General features: G+C 34.6%; 1 protein-coding gene across 1 annotated transcript; it reads right to left on the bottom strand.

The window, feature by feature from the left end:
- Window positions 1–9,758: 9,758 nt before the first annotated feature.
- LOC147284250 (homeobox-leucine zipper protein HAT22-like) lies at window positions 9,759–11,349 on the bottom strand. The gene is made up of 3 exons (XM_086243367.1): window positions 10,702–11,349; window positions 10,537–10,616; window positions 9,759–10,308 (listed from the first exon to the last, which is right to left on the bottom strand). The coding sequence occupies exons 1-3, from the start codon at window positions 11,176–11,178 to the stop codon at window positions 10,020–10,022; spliced, it is 846 nt and encodes a 281-aa protein (XP_086099493.1). The 5' UTR covers window positions 11,179–11,349; the 3' UTR covers window positions 9,759–10,019.
- Window positions 11,350–20,405: the final 9,056 nt, after the last annotated feature.

Consider the following 20,405-nt stretch of genomic DNA (forward strand, 5'->3'; position numbering starts at 1 on the left):
CTTCTTCTTTTTCTTCAGCCACTCACACACATACCTACCAGTCCACCACCCACCACCCGCCGCCCGCCCACCCACCCATTCACACTCTCTGCATATCACACCCACACCCACTCGAGCCACTCCCCTTCCCCATCCCCCTCAACAGTACCACAAAGAACGGTCCCAAACCCTCAGAACCATTTGCAACAAAAGTTCTCTTCTATATGAATTGTAAGGGTGGGCACGGAATGGGAGGGAGGGATGGGACTGACCTCATCCTGTTCCCAATCCCGGAAGTTGCATTCGGGATGAGATCGGGACGGGATGACCATGATACCATTTCAAAACCAAATATATGGAACGAGATGGGTTCGGGATGAGTTTCGGGACCTGCTAGCTATTCATGCATTCATGACTATACTTCAACATATAACAATTCAAGTTTCAACAATGAATATGATGCAACTTCAAGGTTCAAAGTTCAAAGTTTCAAACTCAAGTTCTCAAATCTCAACAATTCAAGACTTCAAGTTACTGTTATTCAAATTTCAACAATTCAAGTTGGAAGTAATTTAATTCTATGGCATCAGTGCATCACAATCTCAGTCTACATCAGTAACATCACAAAATACAAACTCACAAACTTAAACTCAGTCTACATCACAAACTCAAAAGATTAGAATTAAGCCTTATGGCTTATTACAATTTACAAATACAAAATACAAAATACAAACTACAAAATTACAAACTCAGAAATCACACAAGAATTTGATTTGAACCCTTCAAACCACTGGCAGCAACGGTCACACTTCAAACTACTGGCAGACAGGCATCAATGGTCAACTGGTCATACTTTTGCCTTTGGTTTTGAACCCTTCAAACTACTGGCAGCAGTAGTCACACTTGCATTTTCTACACAAAATAAATCATAGTAGAAAGTTAGAAACTATTAAAATTCAATACACAAAGCAAAGCAAGTAAAGTAAAACAAATTTACAAAACATTACCCGATTCAATACTTTCATAAAATTCAAGTTCTTCAATACAAGGTTCATCTTTCAAGCTGGAAATGTCATCCCCTTCAACCAATTTTGAATACAAATCAAAGCCTCCACTGATGTAGGAGTTAATGAACTCCTAAATGCATCTATGACCCTGCCCCCAGTGCTAAAACAACTTTCAGATGCAACTGTTGACACTTGAATGACAAGAATATCATTGGCAATTGCTACCAACACAGGGTACTTGGGACCATTGAGTTTCCACCATAATAAAATGTCAAAATCATCTCCATTTTTTGTTGTCCATTTCAAAGGATCCATTAAATATTTATCAACTTCATGTGCCACCATAGTTTCATTACTCTCTTCCACCACCTTTCTTCAATCATCCAATATGTCATCTCTCCCACTACCTCTACCCTCATCTTCTACCATATAATTAGAAGTGACAATTTGTGAATCAGAATTCACATTCATTCTCATATGTATGCCACCATCTACGTTTGGTCCATACTCATCATAAAGAGCCATCAACACTTCTTTCAACTCTTTGGCAACCCTCTGCACCTCCCACTCTTCAAAACCCTCCTTTATACAGATGAATTACATGTCTCATTTTGAACCTTGGATCCAAAACAAATGCAATCAACACCAATCTATTCAGATTGTGGAATGAGCCAAAATACTTATTGTATTTAGCTCTCATGTTGGCTGCCATGTCAGTCAACACTCTCTCACTTTCTGAACCATTTGCCATCTCAGGTGCCACAAATAACCTTTCAATCTCATGTTCAATAGCTAATATATCATGAAAGGTTGTGTTGATAGTGGGATGCAAAGATGCACTAACCCTTAAAGTCACATCATAAAACATCTTCAAAAATTTCACAAACACCCTTGCATTTTCCCAATCAACTTCACTTGGTGGTCACCCTAAACCTCTTACTACTACTCTGAATCACATTGCCATCCTCATCAAATTCTTCATCTCCTTTCTTGAAGTAAGCCAAAAATGAGATGTCCTCATCCTCCCCCATTCTTGCAAAAGCCTTTTTAAATTTCAAGGCAGATTCCAACATTATAAATGTTGAATTCCACCTTGTGGGGACATCCATACACCCAAGACCTTTGCTGGACAGTTTCACTTTTTCCATTGAGGACTTAAAATACTCCAATCTCTGTGGAAAGGACCTCACATACTTCACAGCATTCCTAATAGCTAAAACAGACTTATTCAGCTTCTTCAACCCACTTCCTACTATTAAATTGGTTATGTGAGCACAACATCTCACATGCAAGTACTTTTCACCCAAAATAGCTTGTGAATTCTCCCACATATTCATCTTAGACCTAACCCAATCTAAAGTTACTTTATTTGCAGAAGCATTGTCAACAGTTATGGTCATAACCTTCTCTATCCCCCACTCTAACAAACAACACTCAATAAGCTTCCCTATGGTGGTCCCTTGGTGATTAGAAATCACACAAAAGTTTAAAACTCTTTTGTGCATTTTCCAATCACTATCAATAAAATGGGCGGTTAGCACCATATAATTAAAGTTTTGGACATTTGTCCAAGTGTCAGTAGTGAGGCTGATCCTATGTGCACTCAACTCCTTCTTCAAGTTGATCTTACAGACATCATACATTTTTAGAAATTGCCTAACTCCTGCTAGGTACATCAAACAATGGGCAAACAACACTACAAAACTTCCTAAAACCCTTCTTCTCTACAAAACTAAATGGAAGCTGATCTACTACAATCATCTCCACACAAGCTTCCATAGCATCATTCTGCATAAACCCCCTAGCAACCATCTTGTTACCCTGAACCTTATCACCATCAATGATCTTTTGGTTTTTATTTTGGTTTGGTGGGTAATATCTGCAATATTTTCTAATATGCTTAAGCATTCCTGATGTCCCATTTTTTCCACTATCAACAGCATAATCTCCAAGACTACCTTTAGGACAGTATATGCATTTGGCTCTCTTCATAATAACTTCTACATCTACTATCTTCCCTGATTGATCTTTTTTTTTTTTTTTTTTTCTGTTTTCTTATCATCATACACTTTAAAATGATCCCAAACCCAACTACGTTTGGAACCAGTACCAGCTTTAGTTTTACTATCATTAGTAAGGCTTACCTCTGCTTCATCTTGCATGTGCACTCTTTCTTCCGCTGGAGGTTCAGATTGCATGGGCACTGATCTTGGAGGCACTGGGGTTGGTGAGGTTACAGTAGAAGAAGCACTCACACTCTACTGCTGTGATCGAGACTGCATCAACAAAGAAACAAACCACATAACTATGTCCAAAATCAGTAACTCAACTGCATATAAATAACTAATCAACTGGAAAATCACAGATAACAAGTTTGTCAAGCTACACTAATCAACTAACTAATAAACTGGGAATTTGAAACTGACTAATCAACTAAGCAACTAACTAATCAACTAATTAATCAAGAACCGAAGAACCCATAACCCATAACTAAGAACTCAGAACACATAACCCAGAACCCAGAACCCAGAAAGCTTACCATTTGAAGCTGAGAAGATATGACCCACTTGAAGCCCTAACCTAGTCCCGTGACGATCTGATCAAGACTCAAGAGACAAATAGCGTGATTTCGAGAGGGATTCAAGATGGAATGATGGATTAGAAAGAATTTGAGATGGATTCGAGAGGGGTTCGAAATGGGATTACGTATTCTAGAGGAATTTGAGAGAGATAGGTTCTGGCTTCGAGAGAGATTCGAGGGGAACAGTGGAGATGTATGTTCAGTTTTGGTAATCGAAGAGGGATTCGAGAGGAGAGGTTGCTCTAGGCTGCGAAGTTGCGAATGGGAAGAGACGAAGACTGAAAGAAAGGCTGAACAAATTTGGGATTAGGGTATGGGCATTGGGTATGGTTGGTTGTGGTCAAGTCTATACTAGAAATATAGACTTGCCCAAACAGCCAACCAAAGTGTGACACATAATTAAAAAATAAAAATAAAATAAAATTAATTATAAACGGTACGATACATGATGGGATTGAAATGTTGGTACCGATCCCATCCCGTTGTATTCTGGATCGGTATGGGATGGTACCAGTATGGGTTCGGTATTCCGGGTTTAATGCCTACCCCTAATGAATTGCCACCGCCCAACCCATCGAGAACAACTCCACCAAGGTTCTATAACCTGATCCGCGACCACCCACATCCAAAACCACCACCGACACCGCCAAAACTACCGAGCACAAGTCAAAACCAAAACCCCAACTCTACCAACAACAACGTTTTAGGGTTTTCTAATTTCTATTGTTGAATATATATTGTTTTATCACAAGTGGGTTTTCTTTCCATTGGGTTTTTGGTTCCATATTAAAATTGAACAAGAACAGAAAAAAAAAAAAAAAAAAAAAGATAGAACAATGAAATTGTGCAAAATATGTCCAAATTGTTGAAAACCTAAACTCAAATAAAAACCCAGAAAACAATGAAAGAGAGGAAGATAGAGTAAGAGAGAGAGAGGGAGGCGTTGGCATGGTTGACCTCCACATCGACCGCAATGGATTTGACAATGGCGGCGATGCCAAGCTTCGCATCAGATATGAACAACCTCATTAGGACTGTAGGTTGGCAAGACCATCTCTCTCTCTCTTCCCCTCTTTCATTGTTCTTATCTCAACAGATATGAACGACCTTCGATCTAGAGGTTAGCGACTCGGCAATGGTGCGAAGACAGAGAGACGAGGAAGGACAGGGGGGAAAGGGAGAGAAAGAGGGAGAGGAAGAGAAAGGAGGAAACGAGAGAGAGGGAGAGAAAAGAGGGAAGGAGAGAGAAAATGTGGCTGTATGGGGGTAGAAGAAGGAGGAGGAGGAAGAAGGTGTGGCTGTATAGGGGAAAAATGAGATTTTTTTTTCTCTGGCAAATGCACGGGAGAAGGATGGGATTGGGAGTTGGGGAAAGTTTGTAGTTTTTGATTTTTTATATTTTAGTTTTAGTTTTTAATATTATAAAATGTTTTTAATAATGTTTTTATTATTTTTATGTTCCTATGGTAAATATGTGGTAGCCACATCGTTAAAAAACATGAGTCAGCAAAGCCATGTGGGCAACTAACGGTTCTATTGACGGTTTCCGTCATTTTTCATGTTTTCGCTTAATTGATGGATGCGTTTGAAATTTTTTATTTATTAATGGACCATCTTGAAATCACCCCTATAGTTCGTAGGGGTAAATTGTAATTGAGCCACAATTTAACATACGATGTCCAATTTGCCCTTTATTTTCCTTAATGAAGTAACAAATTTTATGTGAGGTGTATTGTATATAAATTTTAAAACACTTTTGTAGAGTTTAAAAGTTATGTGGTATTTAATTAATATTTTTAAGAATTTTTAAAAAGTCCGTAAAAATCTATGTGTATTCAAATAAGAATTTTAAAGACTCTATAAAAGTCATGTGATATTTAATTAAAATTTTTAAAGACTTTTAAAAAGTTCATAAAAATCTCTGTACATTTAAAAAATCATTGACTTTTATGGAATTCATTTAATGATGAATTTTAAAAGATTTTAAAAGACTTTTATGTGTATTTCAAAGTCATTATAAATCAGACCTCTACCCTGCAGATTTATAAAGATTTTTATAAACTCTGTAAACTTTGTTAAAATCTATAAATTCTGCTTAAGTCTATCACTTAAAAAGTCTATAAAAATATTTATAAATCTATATACATTACACCCCTACAAAAACAATGTCCATAACATAAATAAAATATTTTATAATACTAAAAAATATTTGGCCAACAAATCACAGTACGTAGCACACAATAAAAATCCAAAAGGCATTGCAAAGAAAAATACATCCAACATAAATTGATGGTACCACGTTCAAAAACTTTTCAATGAAAAGACCATTTAACCCTAATTTTTAAATTTAATTTGTATTTAATATTTTATACTTGTGAACGGATGATGTAGAATTTTATGAAATATAGTAATTCCAAAAATCGTATCCAATAATCATATATAACCTGAACATATATAGCCGACAAAGCATCCAATGGAAGACATGTGTTTTCTTGTCCATTTCTTTATATACTTACGTATGTGCACACGTAGATGGAATCTATAATTAGGGGGAGATTAAACATCACAAACTTTAATAAAAAGCATGCATATATATATATATATATATGGACCCTACCCTTTTTGCCTTCAAATACTTTCACTATGATTTTCTTAAACAAAAGTTTATGTCCCCTTACTATCCCCTCCACTCTAGACAACAACCTTATCCACCTAAAATAGCATTAAGCAAACCAAATAATCTCCTAAAAGTAGGAAAAAGTTGGAAAAAACTAACAAATGCTTATAGCCCATGTAGTCATATATACATAGCTTTCACACACAGTCTTTGGCAATCAAAATAATAATTATTCAAGTTTGGAATTCAAAGTGGGGGTTGAAGAGTTCATAGATAGACAATGAGGACTTTGACAGAAAAAAATGGGTGATGAAAGTGATGATGATGATGATGATGATGAGAGACCATAAGACAAAGGGTTTCCCGGAAAGTGCACTCTTTTCGTGGAAAGTTCCCCTCATGATTTATTGGTCCATACTCCACACCATCCATCATCTATTATGAGTGATGTGTGGACTATTTTAGAACAACCTTTCTCATCATTCATCATAGCGTGCTTATAACGTAAACATGTAGTCATATATCTTCTCGATCGGCTCCCTTGTCAATCTCAACCGTCCATTTGAGTACCCCTCAACCTAATATGTGTTCCATTATAGTAAAGGTAGAATATTGATGGCTTTTTAGATGGGGTTTAGAAAATAATACTTTGAACCACCAAAAATTTTCTCCTGGCATCAATAATGTGATAGATACATGTGACTATGTGAGTATCTTATTGTTAAGGGCACCTCTGGAGTTCTCAAGTTCGTAAATGATGTAACAGTAATTTATTAATTCATATGTGATCGAATTCACTTGGATCTAGACTCTTTGCTTATGTGCTTAGTTTTCTAAAAGAGTAGTGGCTTTGTAGCATTTTTAGGTGTAAATGTGATCAAATGAGAACACTTAGATTTACAATACATGACTAATATTAAAGAAAACAAAAAAAAAAGTAAATCATATAATCTATTTTAATTTTGTCCACTCTAAAACTTATTTATTTACAACAAATACATGCAATATACTACCACGATACTAACACATCATTATTTTAGGTGTACCTTAGAGCACATTTTAGTAAACTTTCTTTTATCAAATAACTTGACATGTTATACTGCTTAAAATTGTATATCATGTGATTTGAATGAATATATAATTTAGATCATGCATTCTAATATGTTAAAAATATGGCAAAAGAATATTATTCGTTTATGGTAAGATCTTGTACATAAACCAATTAAACACTATCATATTATATGAAAACAAAATTTAAGAATTTATTTTTATAGTACCAAATCCAAGAGTTTTAAGCAATGGGAAAGAAATGGTGGATAGATTCATTGTTTGGAGTCCATCCATAAAAATGGAAAAATGGAAAAATGGAAGGAGGCTCTGACTTTGAGACAAAATCTCATAATAAGATTTTGTGAAAGAGAGAAAGGGAAGAGGGCCATTGGCACATCACGTGGGGGTATGACCCACTGGTCCTTATAAAAGCCTAGCATATCACGTGACCACAACCCTCACTATCTATTCTTGTATTTTTTATAAGTTTAATCATCCATTCCTTTCTTTCTCCACACGCTTCTCACCACCAGAACCACCCGTTTAGAAGTAGTAGTAGTAGTAGACCCTAGGGGTGGGCACGGTGTGGTTCGGCTCACTTCACCCCGAGAACCATGCACCGCGCCATAAATGTTTTCTCGGTGTGGTTCGGTGTTGTAAACCGAATAAATTAGAGAAAAACCAAACCAAACCAAACCATTGTAAAAACGGTTTGGTTCGGTGCATGCACGGTTTTAAAATAAATATAACCTGCTTATTTTGTTGGTTGGGTAGTAGGGGTTTCATTTGGAGTTTTGGCAAATTGAGGTTATAACTTATAAGTTATATCTAATATAAGATTATAATCTGTAACTATATATATTATATAATTTATTTGTTGGTCTATTTGTTTGGTTTTTTTAATTTATTTTATTTGGGGCTTCGTTTGAGGTTTGGGGAGATTGAGATTTCGTTTGGGGTTTGGGCAAATTTGGGTTATAAGTTATAACTATATATAAGATTATATATAAGTATATAACTACTATAGAGTAATGAGTATAGTATATATATAATTATATACTACTATAGTATATACTAGTATACTACTATAATTATATATTACTTATATAGTTATATATAATTATTGTAGTATATATACAACTATATACTAAGTTACTAACTATATAGTTATATATAACTAACTATACTAAGTTACTAACTATATAGTTATATACTAAGTTTATATATAACTCTATATGCATAAAACATTATTATATAGACTATAGACTATAGAGTATATAGAAATAGAATACACTAATTTTATTATATAAGATATAACTAACATTATATACTAAAACATTATTATATATATAATATTAAACTCATAGGGTTATATAAAATATATTTTAGGGTTTAAAATAAAAATGTATAAAATGTGAACAAAAATGTATAAAATGTGCATAAAAATATATAATTATATTTTAAAAAAATTACTCGGTTTGGTTCGGTTTGGTTCGGGTTAAATGAGCATAAAACCGAAACCGGAACCGTCCATATACGGTTTGGTTCGGTTTTCTCTTATGGTGTTGACTTTTCGGTCAATTCGGTTTTTTTTCGGTTTTTTTACGGTGGGTTTGGTTCGGTTTTTCGGTGCATCGGTTATTATGCCCACCCCTAGTAGACCCTCACCCTCTTTCTGTCTCCAAGCAACTGAATTACAGACAGATACATGTGAGCTAACGTCCCACCCCTTAACCCCCCCACACTTACTTCTTATATAATCATCAACTCCAACACTATTTCTTGGTCAAACATGTCATATATAGTTTCTTTGAAATCATTAATTTAATAATAACTTCCCTAGCTACTTTCTATCAATTTTCATCATTGTTTGATGTGTCACATGATTGTTGATAACATCTTTTATAAAAATAGGATTGATTCACTTGTACGTATGTACAGGGGAGTTTCATTTTTATTAGAAATGTAATTAAAATAGCCAGTTAAAGTGATATACTAGTTAACTCCACGAATAGTCTTATAATAGTAAAAAATAGTTAGGTTTACTAGTTACGTGTAATTGAACGATATTTATTTCATACGATGCTTAACACTCACGCATTATATGAATTTTTTTTGTTTTTAAAAAAGCTTACTTAAGATCTTGTAGCTGATAAAGAACTGGGTCAGTGAAGTGACACAATAGTTTTAATATTGTAAATATTTGATTGTTTCTATATGTTTAAGATATAAAAGACATTTGTGCTAGATATTTTTATATTCAGATCATGATTTATCCAAAGACCAAGCCTTTGTTTGGTCCAGATTTGAATTGAATCCCATCCAATTAACATTGTACTAAAAGAAATTTGCTGCACGTATAAATTAAAGGCTTAATTTTGTACATACATGGCAACTCTTCTTTCACTTCAACTTCAACCAACTCATGCATGATGAGGATATACTGTCGTTTGTCTCAACTTACATATTTGATATTTCAAAGAACGAAATTAAAAGAAATACAGTTTAATTAATAAACAATAAATAATAGTAATCCCTTCATAGATATATAGTTCGAAAATTTACATACATATATACTTTCTTTTAAAAGAAAAAAATAAAAGAAAAGGTAATTGATCAGTAATAACTATTTAATTTCTACAAATTAATTACACTAACTAGCCATGTCCTTCTTTCACTACAAAGCCCTTAACCAACAAAAAATATAGGGGTTATGGGGGTTTGATTTATCTTTGTCCTTGGTCTAATCCTAATATCCAAATACTAATTAAGCATGAAACGAGGCCTAACAAGCCGCATAAGGATTGGTGAAGGGACTATAGAAGTGAGGCTTTGAAGCCATCGAAAATGGGGTCTTGGAATTATTAGCACCCTCACTCCCCACCCCTCCAATCCTTTCACAAGATGGACACATAGTGAGGGTGGCTGCTGGCATGTGCATGTACAAAGGCTGGCTCAGCTTCAGTGCCTTCAGTTCTTGGACCTCCTTCTGTAGCCTCCTGTTCTCATCTGTTAGTGTTTCACAGCACTTCTTCAAGAACTCACAGTCTACTTCTGTTTGCTTCAGCTTTGTCCTGCATGAGCCAAATAACAAAACCACAACTTAATTGATTGATTGATTCCACACCCATATAATTAATTTTGGTATATATATTTCTGAAAAAAAAAAAGGCTATAATTAATGGGTCTTTTGGAGCAGTGTTTGGGTTGTGGTAGTAATTGCATGTAGAAATAATTTTCATCTGGGTTATGTCCTGTTTTTACACATATAGAATTAACAAGGATGATATAGTGAATTTTACCTGGCTCTCCTATTTTGGAACCATACTTCTACTTGTCGAGGCCTCAAATTTAGCTGTCTGGCCAAAGCTTGCTTTTGCTTCTGTAATTAAACCCAATAACAATAATATTAGTACTTTTCAATTTTCATGAGAGAGAGAGAGAGGGAGATCGAGAGAGATTATTACAGGGTTGAGAGTGCTATGTTGTTTAAAGCTTTCTTCTAGGAGGGCAGATTGTTCCTTGGTGAGCCTGAGCTTCTTTCTTGCATTAGGACCATCTTCATCTTCATCACTGATGACTCTTGAAGAGACTACTTTCTCCACCTCAACCTCTTCACTGCTAAGGTCCCTCTCCCTCTTCACCACCCTACCACTAGAGAAAGAAGAGACTGCGCTATGGCTATGAGGCGATGCTTGCCTATACAAATCAATGGCTTCCTCATGACAAGCAGTAGTAGTGGTAGTACCTTTGTGATATGGCTCACTACCATAGAGACCCAAAGTTAAAGATGGCTCAAAATTAGGACTTGTGGCACCAAAATTTGAGGAATTAGGCTTCTTTGTCAAGGTTGGTGAACTAGTCTCTTGGGGGGATGCTGTTGTGAGACCTAATCCCAAGACAAGGCCTGTGTTACAAGCAAGATGATCATGATCAAAATCCATTTGGGGGGTTGTGAAAGCTAGAGAGGTGTTTAGTTTCTTTGGTGTGTGAAATGGGGGATTGGGGGAGATGATAATATATATATATATGTGGGTTGAAGTTATGGGGAGCAAAAGGGGGTGTTGTGAATGAATATTATTAAGAGGGGAAGGAGAGGAGAGAATTAGGAATGAGACTTTTGTGGGGGCGTTTGGGTGGGTGGGTGGGTGGCTATGATTATTAATCAAACCAAAGAATGAGTAGAGAAACGAATCTGGGGCATTGGGAAATTATCATGGAACTCCCTATCTCTCTCTCTCTCTCTCTCTCTCTCTCTCTCTCTCTCTCTCTCTCTCTCTCTCTCTCTACATAGGTTGACCATTTGAGCCCCACTACCATATATTATTATATATCTCTCCATTATAATAACAAACAAACAAGGACAATCTCTCTCTCTCTCTCTCTCTCTCTCTCTCTCTCTCTCTCTATAATATGGTATAGCTAGAATCGCATGGCAGTGGGAAACACATCAAGAGGATGATTCGCTTGAGCTTGGCCACCCATTAACGTACCAAATTTAACTATTACTACCACTTTATTAATTTCTTTTCATACATATGATATGCTTCCTTGCGTACCTCTAGCTAGTTGCACTTTACATGTATCAATTATTGGGGCACACTTTTGCTATGTTAGCTTGTGTCCCAAACTTAATAACTAGTTTTCTTTTAATTAATTTCACTAGACAGCAATTATTATTAATAATATCCAATATTTGGTGTGGGCTTTTGCTCATTCAAAGATTGCTTTAACTGATTGGCAAAAGAAATAAAAAATGACAAGGCCATGATTGGATATTAATAATTATGAATACTCCTTTTACAACAGACCCACATGAACTGTCTCCCACTCCATGCCTGCTTCAACTGGCTAGAGAAATGGGCATGAATCACATATGTGTCACCTTATTGCTTACCAATATTGCATATTCTAGCTATTGCTTTTAATTTAATGAGATCGATGATGGGTGGGTGTGGTTTAATTTCTTTTCTCTTGCTTATGAATTTGGGAGAGATTAGAAAGAGATGTGCACTATCTTCTTGGCATTGCATAATTAGTGTGGCAATTGGGCATGGACTATATGTTCTTTGTTTTCTTGTTTGTTTTGTGAGAAAGGAAAAGAGAAAGTGAAAAAAGGAAAGTAGGTAGCTAGAAGACAATATTGCACCATTGGAGTAATTGATGAATTCAAAAGAGTTATAATGGTGCCATGAGAATATGATTCATGAACAAGAATCCGGATCTTTGCTTAACTAGAAAGTTGATCGATGTGGAGCCTCTCTCTCTCTCTCTCTCTCTCTCTCTCTCTCTCTCTCTCTCTCTGTACATGATCATGTACAATAAGCACTTTCAATAATATTGCTTTGTCGGCGATGCTGATGAGTAGTTAGGTCACCCATAAAACATGATAAACCTAAAATAATGCAAGGTAAGACAACAGCCATATTGGCACCCACCAGCTTCTTCAGCTTGTTCTAATGCTTGCCTTATTAACTCCAATTATAATCTTTTTAAGGACAAGTAATTAAGGTTTGAGAGGAACTGTTTGATGGTCCCGCAGACCAGTCATTGATTATCAGACTAATAGTACAGATCGAATATATATAATGGCCACAATTATTTATGGAAATTAATTGTATTTGGCTGTTGAAGTTTGAAACATGATGGAAATTATTAACTAGCTAGTATATACGTTCTTTCTTAGTCATTAAGAAATTGGAGGGGCTTATTAAACATTTGCAATAGCCAATAGCACATGAGTTTTTTTTGGGCTGCCATCTAGCTTTAATGGTATTAGGTATATTATATATATATGCGCCTTCAATAACCCCTTCTAGAATGACGAAATATCAAATGAAACCATTTGTACTATTTTTATTGACCAAATATTTGATGGAGGTAAAATGATTATTTGGTGATCGTGTCCGTAAATATAGGTATAAATCGTGAATAATATTTTTTTTATTAGACAATCTAACAATATAAAATATTTAAACATATATGTTATCAGATTGTGAATAATTTAGACCACACACTCATGCAAAAATCAACATGATTAATAATTCAGATTTACAGTCTAAAATCATCCGATAAAAAATATTTTTAAATATATCTTAATTGGCAATGAATGGAGAAGTTAGATATGTCAAAGTCCACATGAGACCAACTATAAAGTGCATGTGTTAAAATCATGAGCTTAACTCGATCATCCTTAAAAACCGGTTTGTAAGGAGATGATTGCTTTAAGGCTTATATAGTGCACAGTCCAACCATATCCTAGCGATGTGAGATATTTAACACCCCTTCAAAGCCAAGGTTGGGCCCACTGCTAAATGATTGAACTGTACGTACTAAACGAAAGTCCAAATGCCACATAACAAACCCAACCAATTCCAGGATACATTGGGTCATAAGATTCAGTTGGGCCTAATTAATGCCAAGGAATATGAATCATCGGCTCTGAAACCATGTCAAAGTCCACATGAGACCAACTATAAAGTGCATGTGTTAAACTCATAAGCCTAACTCATCCTCAAAAACCGGCTTGTAAGGAGATGATTGTCTAAGGCTTATATAGTGCACAACTCAACCATATCATGACGATGTGGAATATTTAACAAGATATAACACTTTACTTCTTTGATCGATATGAGATATAGTCTCAACACTTATATGAGAGTTTTTTTTAACATTGTTATGATCATGAGTTATACATGTAGCATTATTTAATTATAGAGATGATTCAAAAATATTCAATTCTTGAATTTGATTAAAAGGTCATACATGGCTTGGAAACTTGATTACTTTAAACTTTGCTAGCAGAGAAAAATTGACTACATATATGGCTCATTTTGGGAGAACAAAATGGGGCTAAAGAATATATATGTACGTGAACCGCCATCCTAACGTTTAATAAACGTACAAAACATCTTTTTTTACACTCTTGACCCATAATATTCAAAACTCACTTTGTATACCTTAGACTGAGGTATTCTAAGAAATCAAGTTAATCAACAAATGATTAATACTTGATAGATTTTCTGAATATATTTGAGTCATCGTAAGCATAGGGAGGACTATTTATCCAGTACAAACTCATGCACTCCGACTTTAATAAAAATTAGTTATGTCTCAGGATAATGCATTAGGCATATATATAAAAATTTGTTCGTGAAAGATATATCTTTGTTTTACTTTAACTTCTCTCTTAATTTTTTTTAATGGAAATGAAGTTAATTAAATTTAAAAAGCATTACATAAATTCTCAAACAAAATGATGTAGGACAAGATATGGCCATATGGGTGAATTCATATACAAAAAGTTAAAGAAATTAAGCCGATTCAAAATTAGGAAAAAGAGTCCAAAGTTGGGAAATAATAGCTCAAGGTGGTTATGGGCTCCTGAAAAAGATCAAATGTTATTTTCCTAGATATTTCGGGATGGCGTAACTTGGTGCAGAAGTGTCCGACGTCGCAAGTCCAAGATAGAAAAATTCTGATTTTTGGAGAAAGGTGGTATGGAGTTAGAAAATGGGCATTTTGGGCCAAATAACGTCGTTGATTAGGCCAAAGCTGTGTTTTAAGTTATTTTTCAAATTTTTTCAATTAATTTCCTATTTTATTTTTGCCTTCCTACTGAAGCTAGGGCTTGTGAGAACTATATAAGCCAAATTTAGGCCTGTGATTATCAATTATTAAGTATTTTATCAATAAAAACTTTTGAGTATTCTCTCAAATTTGTGGACTCCAGTTTATCAATTTAGGGTTAATGCTTATTTTTTCTTTCACAAATTCGCTGCGTTATACCATTTGACGAAGTAAGATCGTGAAAGGGATTAAACAAGCGTATAGTCCATGAACAATAAAATTGAAATTCACCAGCAATCTAGAATCCACCAGAAAAAAAGAGAAAAATGTCTGAAAGTTATCAAAAGATTGAAAGATTTATTGAATTATTGAAGTGCAAAGTAAGCTATGCCTTTATAGGCTTCATACCCTAAACCAATTAGGAAACATAAAAGGAAAGCCAAATTAATTAAGAAAACCAATCCTAATCCTTATTGGAAAAGAAAACAAAAAATTAGAAATATCCTAAAAATAACTAAAACTATAAAAATCTAATTTGATTAGGAAGATGATTTTATATGACCAAAAAATTGAACGAGCTCATAGTTTCACTATAAGGCTTGTAGATCTCGTCGTTAACCTTCAAATTGATATATTATGGGTCTAAATTGGGCATGTCTGTACTAAGTTATGTCATTCCAAAATATTTAGAAAAACAACTTTCGATCTTTTTTAACAGCGCGCATAACTTTTTTGAGCTAAAATTTCTTAACTTTAAACTTTTTTCCGGACTTTAAATTACCTTAATTTCTTTAACCTGTTATGCATGCATTGACCCATCTCTTATCCTACATCACAAAACGTCCTGAATAAATATTCAGGAGCTCCCTCTCATTGTAATAAACAAAACGTAAGGAAAGGATTTTTGGAAAGGATTATCCAAAGCTTTCGTCATGTGAGAGGCTGAATATCAAAAAGTTTACAGCCATTGTTTTTGGACCCCAAGTTGATAGGCTTTGACTTTTACATATTGGAGAATATCAAATTAGTTTTATACATACATATATGATATATGTTTACACGTCCAATAATATAAAAAATGTGTCCTTGCAGCTTTCACTTTAAAGTTTAAACGCATGATTGGACATATTCATAAATTCTTCAATCTTTAATTGATGAATTAATTAATCCACACATTAAATTAAAGGAAGTGTCATAAAGCCAAATAAAATAGTGGTGGTTATCATGTGTCATCGCCACACCTTATCCAGCCCTCTTTATCTCATGTTAAAATTAATTAAAAAATTGGATGGTGTGGAGGGCAGATGGGACACGTGGAGGGGCAAGGGGGTTGGACATGTGGGACCCATCAATGATTTGGTATATAGGGCATTTGATTCTTGGATTATGGAGCGTAGAAGTTGGCAATGATGGAGGGAGAGAATTTGGGATAAGATTTTGGCCTCTCTTGCTCTCAAGTCTCAAGTTCTCAACTCAACTCCCTTTAAAGCCAAGCCGACCATGTTGCTCCTCCAAATTCTCCGTCAGTGTGTGTGTAGGGGGGAGACTGTAGGTTGTGTATCTTCCTGCTCCCACACTCCACATGTTAATTTGTATAAGTTGTTCCTCCGAATTATGTTTTGTTTGACACTTTGCTTTAATAGGTTAGGTTAAATTTGTCAACACTTTTACCCTTATGCTAAATTCTGTTAAATAATTCATCTTAAAATCGTAAGAAAATCAGTTTCTTCTTCAATTTTATACAAGTGCCACCACATGACCTTCAATCTGTGGACATTTTCAACTTTAATTAATGATAACATGAAAATGCCCTCATGCAGGAGGCCACGTGGCGGCACATATGCAAAAATGATGGAAAAATTATAACTACATTGAGATAAATTGTTTAATGTGATTGAGTTTAAAATGTTAAAAAATTTAATTTGGAGGCCAAGTGTCAAACATAGCATAATTTGAGGATAATATATGTAATTAACCCTTAGACAAACTATGTACAATTTTATCTACGGGATTCTACACTAGCTGTTATATATATTGGATCGTTGGGGTGTTTTGGAAAATATGTGTGGATAAAAGAGTGAATTTGTAATTCTAAAAAAAAAAAATTGAGAATTCATAATACTTTTAGACAGTATCGCATAATAACCTTAGTACTGCAAGATTCTTTTTCTGGAAGGAGTTATAGATTACAACGATGACATATTTCTTGGTGCAATGAATCACCCCCGGCTCCTCCCCAAAATAAGTTGCCCGAGTTCTACTACTTTTTCATATTTTTTCCTAAACCATCGAATTCCCACTACCTTTTATAAGTCTTTGATTGAGTTATTCTTAGAAAAAGTTAGGATCTGTAATGGGATTTTTAGAGTTAGCATGAGTTATTCTCATTCCTAGTTCATCGGTTGTTTGGAGTTGAGATTGTACAAGTTGTATAATATTTTTCATCAGATATCTGACATATTATATTGTTATATTATTAATTTAGCATCTATTTAAAAAATGAATTTGTATAATTAGTAATTTAGATTGCTAATTTAAGAATATAACATAAAGTATCTGACTAGTAAGCAAAACATTTCTCCATACAAGCTTATCCAACAAGTTGTTTTTAACTTCCCAATAGAGGTTAAAGAGATCAATTGATGGCAACTTGAATAGTAGAGGATATGAGGAGTATGCATGTATCTGTTAATAACAAGTGTGTCAGTATCAAGCTAGCTTGAAGTAGTATAATTCTATAGTAGGAAGGGGATTTGAAAAGTTGAAACTATTACTGTTGGCTTTGTGTCTGGCAGGTGTGGACTGACTCACACACATATATTAAAGCGATCGAAATTAAGATGGAATAAGAATATTACATCCACAAGAAAAGAAGAAGTTGAATTACTACTTCAACAAGAGGATCTTTTTTGCTTAATAAAATAGAGCATGATGTTTAATTATTTGATATGAGGGAGGGATTGAATCTGAATATTGTTGAAGGGATAATCTTTTGGAGTATGTGTGTGTCTGTTTATGGTTTTTAGAGGAGTATAAACAATCGCACCGACTTTTGATAAAGCAAAAGCCAAAAGGCTTTGGCTTGCACCACTTGAACTCTCTTTTCTAAGACTTGTTGGGTGAGGCTTTTCCCACATAGCCATCATGCTTGCGTTGAAAAGTTGTGAAAGCATAGACCCATCTCAACCCCACTACGGTGATTGCCTTCCCATCATAGGGAGAGATATCTATATGATTTCTAGGAACTGTTCTCCAATTAAAATATTCTCGGATTTGTAAAGACTAGAGAGTTTGTGTATCTTGAAAAGTATGTGCATATAAAAGAAAGATGCATTCTTAACATTTTTAAGCATACCTACGTCAGTGAAATAAACTTCAATTGTATTATATATGCCAGCACTGTAGAATTAATAATTTTAAATTTGATATGTTATATTGTCAAATAATTTACATTATTAAACTCTTGAAAACTCTTGTTATAATTTTCTCATTCATGGTTTGAGAGTTTAATAATTAAAAAGTAAAGATCCAATAATAACTCTTAGATTGTAATACATGGTTAAAATTGAAAATTAAGGGAAAATAAGCGCATAAAAACAAGTAAATAATTAGAAATAAACTCAAAATATATACATGACTTTGGGTAAAACCCAATGACTTTTCACTTTCAATTTAAAACCATTTTGATTGATATCACGTTGGATTACTTTCCTTTTATAGGTTTTGATGAGTCATTCTATTACTTAACAGCCCCATATTGCCCCTATGTTTTCCAATGGTAACTTTTAATGTTGAATTAATAAATACCATATTTTAAGCAATTTTCAATTAACAATTATGATTATGAAAATTAAATTTTTTTCCATTTCAAGTTGTAGTTTTGAATTTTGAATGTTCTTTCATAATGGCAGTGTATCATAATTTTTCAAAGATATATGCATTTGCATGTTTGTATATTTTTCTCGAAACTTCTGATAACAAGGTAAATAAAATTTTTATCCTTCTTCTTATTTTTTCTTCTAGTTTCATCTTCCATCTTTTTTTTGTCTTAATTTAGAGGTATAATTTTCTTCTTCTTTACGTCCCCTTCTTGTTCTTACATTTTTTAATTTTAACTTGAACGAAAAGTATCTTCTCATTCTTTCATCTTTTTCTTTACATGAGCCAAAAATATCTTATTCTTATTTATTTGAATTGATCTAGAGGTTTCTTATTCTTCTATCCTTTTTTACTTGAGTTAGAGGTGATAGTACTTTTTATTTTTAAGTTTATATACCTATTTTGGGTGGGGATACTTTTGGTTTATACACCTCATGAAGAGGTTGAATTTTTAGTGGAGTTGATCGAGTATAGAGCTTAGATGTTTGGAGTGTGTTAGGTGATGCTCTTTAGATACTTGATGAAATGTTGTTATGAATTTTTGTCGATTTGTATACCTTATGGGGAGGTTGGAAAAGAACAATAATGATTTAAGGTTGGAGATTGGCTGATTTTGTATACGAGGATGTTACAAAAGTAAATGCTTTGTTACCTATTGATCATTAGGTAATAATTAATATAGTTATACTTATTTTCTGGTGTATTATTGCATTGTACGACTATATAAAAAGATTGTGATTATATACTAGGGTTGGGAATATATGGGTCAGGTCTGGCCCATATTGGCCAAACAACCGACCCACTCGAATAATTGACTTTGTCTATGGTTGGGCAACCGACTATGTCGGTTAAGGTCGGGTCGGTTGGTTGAATAACCCTATGCTCTCTTTCTTGCTTTCTATCTTTCATTTCCTTTCATTTCCTTTCCTTTCCTTTCCCCCATCATCAATTTGAAGCTCAATTAGCTAAGTTAGCTCAAAAGCTTAATACTAATACATTAACACTAATGCATTTTGAAAGTAACACTAAATCACAAAGGAATGCTTTGTGTGAGACAAAAATAATAACAATTTCAATGGCACCGATAATCAAACATTGAAAAAATCAAACTGTAAACAAATTAAAAACAAAAAAACAAAAACAAAAAGCCGTACAAATTCTGGAGATGTTGGGGTCCTCAGCTTGAATCACATCGGCGGCTTGCAAGATTGCCTCAATATTGGTGGTCTTCACCAGCGACGACGGAACCGCACCGGCAATTCCACTCGGACCCCTCTCGTGGCCTTGCCCGAAACTTTTGAGCTGCTCCCGCTTTAGTATGGCTCGCACCAGCCATTCCTAATTGTCGTAAACCCTAGCCATGTCTGTGAGACCGGCTCAAATGAATTGCGAGCTCGGTCATAGAGATGGCGTCTTTGCTTCCTCCTTTGATGCCTCCGAGTTCAATTTGACCAACGTCATCGAGCACCAGCGCAACGACAACCAGTTTGAGATGAGTGCAGATGAAAGATGAGAGATGAGAGATGACTGATGATGAAAGTAGATGAGATGAGAGAATAAATGATGAAATCGCAGAATGGCTGACAGTCTGAGAGAAGATAAGAAAGCAGAGAGCAGGGCTGAGAGAGTCGCCGACGAGAAAGAAGATGAAAGACTAGAGAATTAGGGCTGAGATTGAGAGAGTGAAATGAGTGAGTCAAGAGCTGAAAAAGAGGCAGAGAGT

This window comes from Dryas octopetala, chromosome 5 (genome assembly GCF_963921425.1).
Source record: "Dryas octopetala chromosome 5, drDryOcto1.1, whole genome shotgun sequence".
In the NCBI taxonomy this organism is placed as follows: Eukaryota; Viridiplantae; Streptophyta; class Magnoliopsida; order Rosales; family Rosaceae; genus Dryas; species Dryas octopetala.